At 34.0% G+C, this 11,191-nt stretch overlaps 1 protein-coding gene across 1 annotated transcript; it reads right to left on the bottom strand.

Moving 5' to 3' along the window:
* Positions 1-216: 216 nt before the first annotated feature.
* Positions 217-1,758, bottom strand: LOC149424713 (uncharacterized). The gene is made up of 2 exons (XM_089631478.1): positions 1,673-1,758; positions 217-1,494 (listed from the first exon to the last, which is right to left on the bottom strand). The coding sequence occupies exons 1-2, from the start codon at positions 1,700-1,702 to the stop codon at positions 478-480; spliced, it is 1,047 nt and encodes a 348-aa protein (XP_089487604.1). The 5' UTR covers positions 1,703-1,758; the 3' UTR covers positions 217-477.
* Positions 1,759-11,191: the final 9,433 nt, after the last annotated feature.

The raw sequence follows: 11,191 nt of genomic DNA, 5'->3' as shown, positions 1-11,191 counted from the left end.
CTAGATAACTGCTCTTCTTTAAATTAAAACTTACTAAAAAACAATTGATTCCACATAATCCACATAGTAGATATATGCCTCATGAATTTTGAATTTAACATTGACTCTTTTAGAAGCAAGCCACAGAACTATTAATACTTTACTAAAAAAACATTTGATAAAAAACATAATGATAAGGCAGTTTCATAAAAAATACGTTTATTTCAGTATTCACAAATAATAATAGTGTATCAGTCTTTTTTTATATGTAATGCTTCCAGTAAGATTATTATTATGTGTACTTTATGTTGTATTCAAATAATCGGAACACCCACACTTTATATTTTTATGTCACCAATTTCGATAATCTGAAACATCATGTAAAGGATTGCATTTATGTATAAAATGTGACATTTGTTGAACGACGATTATATTAGTCCTCTGAAAAATGTATTATCCTAAGCTTATATCTATTTTCTTATGTATATCTTTGCATTTTTACTTGTGGAAATATTTAACACCGGATGGAGATTGGGGCTGCGTGTAGTGGTGGGTAGGCTGTGATGCAGAAGGCTGATATTTAGGAGGTTTTGGAAGAGGATTCTTTGGGCCGTTCCTGAGTCCACTGTTACTACCAAAGGGCCCGAGGTGGCCTGGGTAGCGGCTGCCCCCCTGGCCGTGGTGGCCCTCCACTGGTTTAGGCTTATAATTTTGCGGCTTCAGACCTCCTGGACTAGAATATATCGGAGGGCGGCCTGCAGAACCGTGCGATGGGAACTGGCTTCCTTGCCCGATGACTGGAGACGATGAGTATCCAGGATACGAGTTGTGAACATCGTGCTGTCCTCCTTGTCCATTGTAAGATGCTGATTTCTGGGGGTGTGGTTGAGACTGCACTGGTTTGGCTACGGATGGTCTGTAAGCACTGACGCCAGCGTGTTGGCTGACGTACTCAGGGCGCTCGCTCACACTATAGGATGGCTTCTTGCTACCAGAAGAAATCACCTGTGAGAATTGCGAAGCGCCGGGAGCAATGTGGGCCTGAACGGGAAAGGATCCAACTCCTTGACTGAAGGTTCCGCTGTGGTACTGATTGGCGAGGTTTGCGGGACGTTGCACACTTCCCTGTCCGACAATGAGGTCGCCGCCGTGGTTCAAGCTTCCACCGGTAAACGTGGAGTATTTTCCCGCTTCGGACTGCCCTCCGCTGCCGGGGAAGCCCACGGTCTGGCCGACCCTGAAGCTTCCATGGCTGTCTGGTTGAATAGACTCGTCGTTGCCGGTAAAACTGCTGCTGTCTCCAGCATGCCACTGGTTGTCACTGACACTAGGTCCTAGATGCACTGAATCTTCGGGCTTGTGCCAGCCGCCGTGCTGCGTGTGTCCGGGGTTGAAGTGCTCCTGGGCCTTGGAATCAGTCGCGTCGTGCTCATCATTGAAGGAAACCTGACTGGAGATCTGCTTCTTGGTATCAACCTTGTAACTCCATGTTACAACACAAATTTCCAAGAATACCTGCAGAAACAAAATCAATTAAAATCGAAATTTAAATAAATATTTTAAAACGTGCTTTAAGACGTATAAGTATTTTAAAAGGTGCACACTTATTAGATAAATCTATAGCATTTTTATAAAGATATTTGGTGAAATTAGTACTGAAATGAAATCCAAATATAATAAGTTGAAGTCTCACCAGAAGACTGAATTCCTTGAACAACCACATCTTCTCCCACAATGAAGGCTTTAACTGAATCTATCAGCTTTTATATTGGCATCTAAGGTCATTGGCACATCACTTCCAACCAGTGTCGGACCAAATATCGGAAACATTCTCACTAAAGGGTCACAATACCACAAATGTTTTACATATTTGTGCCCACACCAAGTGGGAGATTTCAAAATTAAAATATTATTAAATTTATACGTTGCAGGTCCCCACGTCAAAGTTATACTCAAGTGTAGGTAGAATAAATATTAACAATACATTGTGCGTAGTATTGACGGAATGCCATCAAGATATTTTGCATTACGAAGTACATACCAAATAAAAATTCATTCCAAGAAGCGAAACAATATTTTGAATTGTTTTTCGTACTTCGTGAAAAAAGGAAATATTCGTTAGCATTTTGGAACATAAAGAACATATAGGTATTTTTGTTTAATAAACTAATAATACTAACACCGATGGCAACGGTATAAAAATAATTTGTTAATATTTATATTTAACTTGTTCAGGTTCAAAAGAGTTTTGTAGTCAAAATAATATTTCCATTTGAAAATTTTTGGGGATAAGTATATATGCACGGTTTCTGGAAATTAGTGGTACAAGCGGAAAGCCGGTGAATTTATATCACTTTCCCAAAATACTTAATTTTTTTTTTGATGAGACAGATTTAAAAAAAAAAAATCCGATGTTTACATTAAAATTGAAATTATATTTAAATTGACATAAAAAATTCTGACTTCGGACTCGATTTACTCGAAAATGAAAATCACAAAATCACAAAAAGTTATAAGACAAAATCAACTCCTCATTTATTTATTTTTAAATTTACGCCTTTTTTCGGGGTTTTTACATAAGAATATTAAGAAATATGCATTATTTATTGTACATAACTGAATTGCTTCATTAATCACATTTTATATTTGTTTAAAGATAAATTGAAGATGTCCACTGACTTGCTATAATTGTTTCTCTCCATTTGTATTCTGGCCAAAGAGGATAATAATAATAATTTATTTATTTATTTATTGACGCCCTATTGGGATTTTAAGTACATAAAAATTACAAATTTCATTTTTAGCAACAGTATAAAACAAACAATACAAAATCGAAATAAAATATAATGATTTCTCATACATTATTTACATTTAAAAAGTGGTGGACTAATTTGGCTTTAAATGTATTGAAGTTTAAATTAAATATGTCAGCGACATCACTTAGTTCATTGCCCAACCTATGTATTCTTTCTAACACAGAATTCGTAGTGAAGTTATTGTTGTAGAATAAAATATTCCGTCTAGTATATTTTGGAGGTATATGTAAAGATAGCAAGTTTATAGTGTCAGGGCAGTCTAACCTTGAATGAACAATTTTATATAATAAAAGAAGATCAAATATTTTTCGCCTTTCAGATAATTTCGATAAGTTAAGTTTACTGCGTAAATTGACATAATTGATTTCAATAATAGGAATACCAATTTTGAAATTAATAAAACGTAAAAATTTATTTTGAATTTTTTGAATTTTTTTCAATTTTTTCAATAATCATGTAATGTAGATTCACCAGCTTCCCGCTTGTACCACTAGTTTCCGGACACTACTTACGTCCTTCTTCTTTCGTTTGATGGGGGGTCAGAAGGAAATATATAAGTCAGTGAGCCAGTCTAAGACCTCAAGCGTGGACCTCATCAATCCCGCTGGGGAATGAATACAACGGTCATACGTTGACTACATATTCGGTTGTTTGGAAATCATACATCGCCGACTCTTTAAGGCCGCACCTTCGCAGATCATTTGTGCACAGCGGCTGCATTACCATTTAGATACCTACGTTTTATGTATTTGTAATAAGCATTTACTTTGTGGCTCGTCATAATTTACAATAAAAGATATCAATTTGTTTTAGACCACATTAATTTTAATTGTACTCTACCGGTTTCGGAAGCACCCTTCCTTCGTCAGGAGAATATTAAAACTTATTAAAATATTAAAGTTTTAATATTCTCCTGACGAAGGAAGAGTGCTTCCGAAACCGGTAGAGTACAATTACAATTAAAGTGGTCTGAAAAAAATTTATATTTTTTTATTGTACGTATTATGTTTTTCGTTTGTTAGAAAGTTTTTGAAACGATTCGTTTCGATTATCAATAAGATGACAAGGGCTGAAAAAAGAACTATCGGCCGGTGAATTACCCGTCAAGAATCGGCAAAACGTTCAAAGGAGGTCTACACCCGAAGATAGACCCAGAATGCTGTCAAATGAGAAGAAAACAATTGGTACCTATGGATCACACTTTTATTGATTTTCTTTTCAGAAAAATCCCGTTATCGCAATAATTCGTCAGCCCGATGCGACCCTGCCCCCCATAACAAACCAGAAACGTCTCGCAGCGAGGTGGTGTACCTATTTATTTACCTGTAACCCGCGGGTACCTTCCTCCTGCCTTCCGCCTCTGCCGGTGGCCGCAGCGTGGATTAGGCCAGGGAGGATCCCACTTCCAACTGAGTCCTGGTACCGGTCTTAGGGACGATGACCCGCCACCTTATCCCTGGCCCTATGACCACGGTAACCTATTATACAACCGACACACAACAGATACCGGGAACTCAATAACAATGCTTGCACAATGTTTACAAGACAATATTGTGAGGTTACTGCCAAAAATTGGTAACTTACAAAAACATGTTTTGAAGTAAACAAAATTTTAAAGTTTGAGCTTCATTATGAAGTCAGGGTTTTGAGAAACAATGTTATTTTTTTAAATTCATTAGTGTTGTTTCTTAAGTTATTTTACCTACTTAACAACATAAGAGGGTACCTAAATTTATTACAGACATGGATTATAATACATAAGCATTAAAAAATCATCGCTAACTCAAAAAAATGTAGTGACCAACTTTTGGCAATAACCCCACGCTATGATGATTCAGCACCACGAGAACATGCAGTTGGAAGTAACAATATTTGCCGAATTTAGTTTAAAAAATGAGAAGTAAAATACCATCATGAATAAATCATACACGATGAAAAATTGGTATTTCTAATTTATTAAAAATATTTACAAATTATTGGTAATCCTATAAAAATGGGGAAGCAAGCCGTTTCCTGATAAACTTTTAGTAAATCCCTAACATATCGGAATGTGTTCATGCACAGAGAATATTAATTAATTAGTAATACTTATTTTTCTCCGTGTAATTTTAGAATAACTTGAGAAAAACCTTAAATTTTAATATTTAATGGAAGCCTGGCTAAGGTCCTGGGATCAATTCCTTGAAACGACCATATCTTTATCTGATTTTTCTGTTTCAGAGTTTCGTTTGAGAGTTATTAAATATTGTCATCAATGATTGAATAAAATGATACCTTATTGCTTAATATTACGACAATTTACTTTAAAAAATGGTTAAATTGGTTACTAATATTAAATTGCTAAATTCAAACACGAATGGAGTTATTTATGAATTACTTCATCCATATATAACTCTGATGACACCCATTTCACGGAGAAATATGCGTATTGCTAATTTATTTAAAAAAATCTCTACATATTATTCTTTATCCGGTTTTAAATCGGATTGCAGGATCTTAATAAATTACCAATACTCGTTTTTCTCCGTGTAGTTTTGGTAATAGAATGATACTTTAGAAGCGTAATATTACGAAAACTTACTTTAAACCATGTATAAATTATTTACCAATACTAAAATGCTAGATTTAAACACGAACGGAGTTATGTATAGATGATATTACACACTGAGAAAATTAAAACTTCTTAAATCAAACCTACTGTAATTATAACTAATTATCGTCAGGTCAAAAAAACCTAACATCACTTTTTTTCAAATATTAAATTAATTTAGCACATACAATACACACTTTAAAATTAAAAACTAAAAAGCCTTTTCAAATGTGTGTAATTCTAGCACGTGTAATTTAAGTATATGTAATTCCGTCTGTGTAATTTTGTCCCGACACCGGTTAAATTACACTTAAAATAATGAGTTATTCACGTAGATTAAACAAACGACAACCGGTATTTATAAATGTTTTTAAGACTTTTAATAATTCGTCGCGGAATTTCATAGGAAAATAATGATACACAACTTTATTATTGGTTATCACAACTTGCTTTTGTTCCACCGACTATTTGACTTGTCTGAAGATATCAGACTATATTTATTAAATTTTTGTCAGTAATTTTTCCTTTATTTATTACTATTCAATTCAAACCAATAATGTGTGTATCCGAAACACTATCTAGGTTAAAATAGAATTGTTTGGAACATTGTAATAATTAAAAAAAGATAACTGCCAAAAATATGGGATAATAAGTAGCAAGATAATATTTGAAATATGAGATCGACAAAAATGAAGTATAATAAATAGTTCCCACTGGTCGAGTGGTTAAAGTCATTGTCCCGTTAAGACAGATATCCTGGGTTAGATTCCCAGTTGAGATCTTTTTTTTCAGTGTATTTTTCTGTTTCATGTTTCGTTTTGATTTGTTATTATTATCTTCTTCTTCAATGCATTATTTTTCGTCATCTTGATCTGGTATCAATTTTATATGAATAAATAATATTTAATTAAACAATTTTTGCAATGAGGTCATCAATCCTAAGTTTGGTTTAGCTCGAAAGTTCTATAATACAAGATTCATAATAATGTTTCAGGAATACAATACCGATGTTGAAAATAAGTTCTATAAATATTTGTTATTAAATATTTCAGTTTAAGAAAGCTACTATTAATAGTCACCCAAATCCCATAGAAGGAGAAGATAACGAATTGTTATTGACGCAATGATAACGGTTCATCTATACATTTACAGTTTGATCGATTTACATAAATAGCTTACACATTGTGGAGCCAAGTGATTTTATTACGTATTATTTATTGAGATGATCCATCAAACCAAACGAGCTTGGCGCCTCTCCCCCCACCCCACCTCACCTCCCCCCTCTGCAATCCCACAATCCACTGCCACTTCTTCGAATTGAGACCAATCCAACAAACAGCTTTAAATAAATAATTGAAACTCGGTATTCCACTAAATTATTCATATTTTATTGGGCCAACTTAATTAATAGAATAACTTCACAGGTGCTTTCGGCAACGTTTCGTAAATAAGATATATTAATTCTCAAAATATTTGAGATATTTTTCCCTATAGCTAAAATATTCATATTAATTTTTTTAGTTGGTAACTAAATAATAGGGTGGGCTGCTGCAGTATTGAGAAAAAAAACAATGATTTTATAACTAATCTATTTTTATTTATAGATGTAATTTTAAATATTTAAATAAAAAATTGACTGAGGATCTACCCTTCCTCCCAGGGACTGGCTCTTAACTGCTGTAAGCTTTAAGTGTATTTTAAAGAGGACTGAATTTTCCTCCCCGGGGAATGAAGTCAACCGCGTTAACTTTGGTAAATTAACTTCTGGAATTTCATCCAATTTAAGAGAAATGCGTTTGTTTCCGCGTGGGTATGCGTGATTGCCACCAAAAGTTTATAGAACGCATTGTCATCGATAACGAGCCTATCTGCCGAGTTTCAGCTTGATTGTTAGTGAGTTGATTTCCACATCCAAGATTTGCATTCACTCGTTCATTAACGAAAACAAAATTGAAAGTATTTAAACATGAATTGTCTTATTATAAAATAACTAGTGACAAATCTTATCTAAGTTTTTCGATATTCAATCAAGGGTTTGCAATCAAGTCCTCGTAACCTCCAAGAAAAGCTCTTCTAGGTATTACTCGTATATAATGATGGTTGCATGATAAACTATTTTAAATAAATGTTTAAAGTTCAAAAAAGAATCTAACAACGTATTAATAAGTTTATATAACCATTTGCTGTCAATATTTCAGAGGGCAATGCCCTATAAACCTTATCACTGGATAAAAACGTAAACAAATAAAGAAAACTATCTTTAAAAAAAGTTGACGAATATTCAATTATGTAACTACAGCGTGTCAGAAAATGATCATATACCAAAATTCTTATTTGAACAGAAAATCGATATCAGTAGGTTTAACTTCCAATCAGTAAAGATCATGCATCAAGGGATTTTCCATTATCAAATGATCGTCAGCAAAAATATCGTTAGCAAAGGATCGTATGTAAAAAGATTGTAATTATTATTTTATCTTAACTTATCACGATCTTGTGATGATAATGACTGTACCTACGTGCTTTATTTTGTTTAAATAGATATATTGATTGTTACCTGCTATTTAGATTTACGTAATAAAATACCAAACATTAAATTATATTGTTCAGTGTACTGTACTGTACTGTACATTATCTCCTAAAATAAATGGTTGCTCGTGAATTATTACACACTATTTTATATGCTTATTATTTGCCTACTATCATTTTTCTTACGATAATTTGTGAGTTACAGTCATTTATTACGATAATTTTGTACACGATCATTTTACGTACGATCATTTGTTTACTAACTAACTAACTAACTAACCATCACGCCGTTTCCCCGCAGGGGTAGGCAGAGAGGACGGACCGCCAAACAACTCGGTCTTGGCACACACTCCTTGCCTCATTCACATTCATACATCGTCTCATACATACTCTTCTATTATTCTGACTCTTGACATGGCCCGACTTGAGTATCTGATTCACTTGATCGTGCCATGTCTTCCTCGGGCGTCCCCGACTTCTGCTACCATTCACATTTGCATCATATATCCTTCTTACACTCCTATCTTCGCTCATTCGCTCTACATGCCCAAACCATCTAAGCGTCCCTTTCTTAATCTTACTCATTACGCTTACATCAGCCTTGCACTCTTTGCGGATCTCCACATTCCTCACACGATCAAACATGGTTTTACCACACATACGCCTCAGGGATCTCATTTCAACAGCATTTAATCTACTTTCATCCTTTCTTTGCCAGTTCCATGCCTCACTTCCATACATCAAGGTAGGTACCAGCACTCCGTTGTGGACTGCTAACTTCGCTTCTTTGGACAATCTTTTGTTAGCGCCTACATTTGTTTACGATAATTTTTTATACGATCATTTTTCTTACGATCGCTTGAGAGTTACGAATATTTGAAAGTAACTATCATTTGATTACGATTATTTTGAATATGATCATTTCGCTTACGATCATTTGCGAGTAACGATCATTTGAATCCGACCATTTTGTATATGAGTATATAAGAATTTCATTCCTTGTGTGAAAAATGGCAACATGTTATTTTTCAGACAATGGAGTGCCTACGGAGTAAGCTGAACCACCGCGACCGCACAGATAGATGGTCACTAACATTACAGTTACCTAATTCAGTAATATTTCCTGACTTTTACGAGGTCCAATACAATGGCGGAAATCATCACACTCACAATAAGGTTTTCTCGCAAGAATATCTCTTCGATAGTTGTTTTTGTGTGACAGCTGTTTCGCTTTCCGATTCTGATGTCTTCGGAATGCAAAACAGCTGCCACAGGTAACATTTTTTATCCGCACAAGAGTCGCAGATGCTCCAGACCATCTGGAGCAAGTGAAAAGAGTAAGGTGGGGAAGTACCTGGCTAATCTGATCTGGTCACCAAACACAGCTAAAGTAATTTCAAGCAACGTTTCAATTTTGATTTGGTGGTTTTTCACCACTACCACTCAGGAAGGAGCATGTCGCAGATATCCTTCGTATATTTTAAATGAATAAATTGTAGAAAACCCCAAATTAATCAAACAAATTTTATTTTTTCCATATTGTATCTATTGTACAATCAATGTGTATATCTATATGGGATGTGTGGGATTGCACTAACCTCCCCACATCCTGGAATAAAATATATTATTTTGTTATTATTATTTAAAAAAAAACTAAAATTGTTTGTATTACTTTATTATAATATTAGAAAAACAAGTTATACTAGATTACAATCAAAAATAAAATCCATTTTCTCAGAACCGAAATTCAACACCACAAACTCAATAAACAAACTTAAAATGTTGCGCGGTGAGATTCAAATAAATACAACATTTCATTCTACCTAATTATCTAACTAATTATCAGACTTTCTAACTCTGGTATTAGTAAACCCATGCGTTAACTATCCCGCAGCCAAGTGGGGTAGTAGGTAATACCCAACATCAAGTATCCTCCTTATATTAACTTAAATACTTGACATATCATTTTAGTATTTTACGTATTCCTGCGCAAATACATAAGTTACTATTAATAATTGGCTGAAGAATTGGGATATCTATAGTTTAAAAACCCGATAGATAAAAAAATGCATGGGGTCGTCCGAAGACCAACTTGGTTGCAGACGTTTTGTTTGCAATCAGAAATTCCAATTTGATACCTCCTAACTTGTAAGGGGCGAATCACAGTGCGTCGTTTACCTTCTGACTGATGATTGTCACCATCTTGTATTCAGACGTTTTTTTTATTATTATAGCGACTATTTAAACATCGTACATACAAGAAATGATAATAAATATAAGTATAGTAAATTTCTTAGTTTTCCTCACTGTGTCGAGGCGAACAAAAGTTATTGATTTCTGTTTTATTAGTTTTCTATGTCGTTTTTAAGTTTTTTTTCGAAGTTTTTTCATTCAGGTACATCTATTTATTACACCCTTCATTTTAGAATCCTCATGGCTGACTTCACTGTCGATCTTGTAGCGGTCCTTCTTCATCCAGGTGGCTTCATATTCTTCTGTGTCCATCCACCTATTCGGAGGGAAGAAGTTCTCAAGGGAAAAAAGAGAATTTCTTCCCTCCGAAGAGTCTGCAGATGTTGAGAGCTGTTTATTATTTCTAGCTCATGCAGAAAGGCTACATTTTAGTTCTTCACTAAATCATAATGACTACATTTAAAACACTTCTTTAATTTATCTTACCATTCTTAAACGATGTTTTGATTCCGTTTAAAAGACGGGGAAAACCTGGACCATTAGTTATATTGATTTATACATCTTTATCTTAATAACATCGATAACGCATATTGAGCAGGATGTTCCAATGTAACTTTTCTGAATTTAATTTTAACTGTACATTGTACGTCAGATTAAAAACAATAATATTTTTGTGTCGAAGCTTCCGTTTTGTTTATTATTGTATTTACGGAAATATATTCCGTTATCTTTATTGCTTTAAAATTAGAACAGCACAATACGAGTAAATACCGGATTCTATATTCATTGAATTGTTTTTAATAAAGTTTAATATACGGAAATATATCGTTCAATGAAGAAGATTGCTACAATTTTCAAAATATTTTTTTGTCGATAACTTTATTAGCAGGTGTAAAAATAACATAGAAAAAGTAAGCAAAAAAATAAACCCATTTAAAAGAGGACCTATTTCTGTCCAAATTTATTTCGATCAAACAATGTCCTGAAATAATGCTGAAATGCCTGAAACATTTGAACACAAAATACAGACAAATTTTCTGAGAAATAATTGCATCCCTTATTGCCAATTTGACGTCACAAGCGA

Source organism: Hesperophylax consimilis, chromosome 4, assembly GCF_061612785.1.
Source record: "Hesperophylax consimilis isolate HC1 chromosome 4, BYU_Hcon_1.0, whole genome shotgun sequence".
Taxonomy (NCBI): Eukaryota; Metazoa; Arthropoda; class Insecta; order Trichoptera; family Limnephilidae; genus Hesperophylax; species Hesperophylax consimilis.
This window is presented reverse-complemented; position numbering and strand designations above follow the sequence as displayed.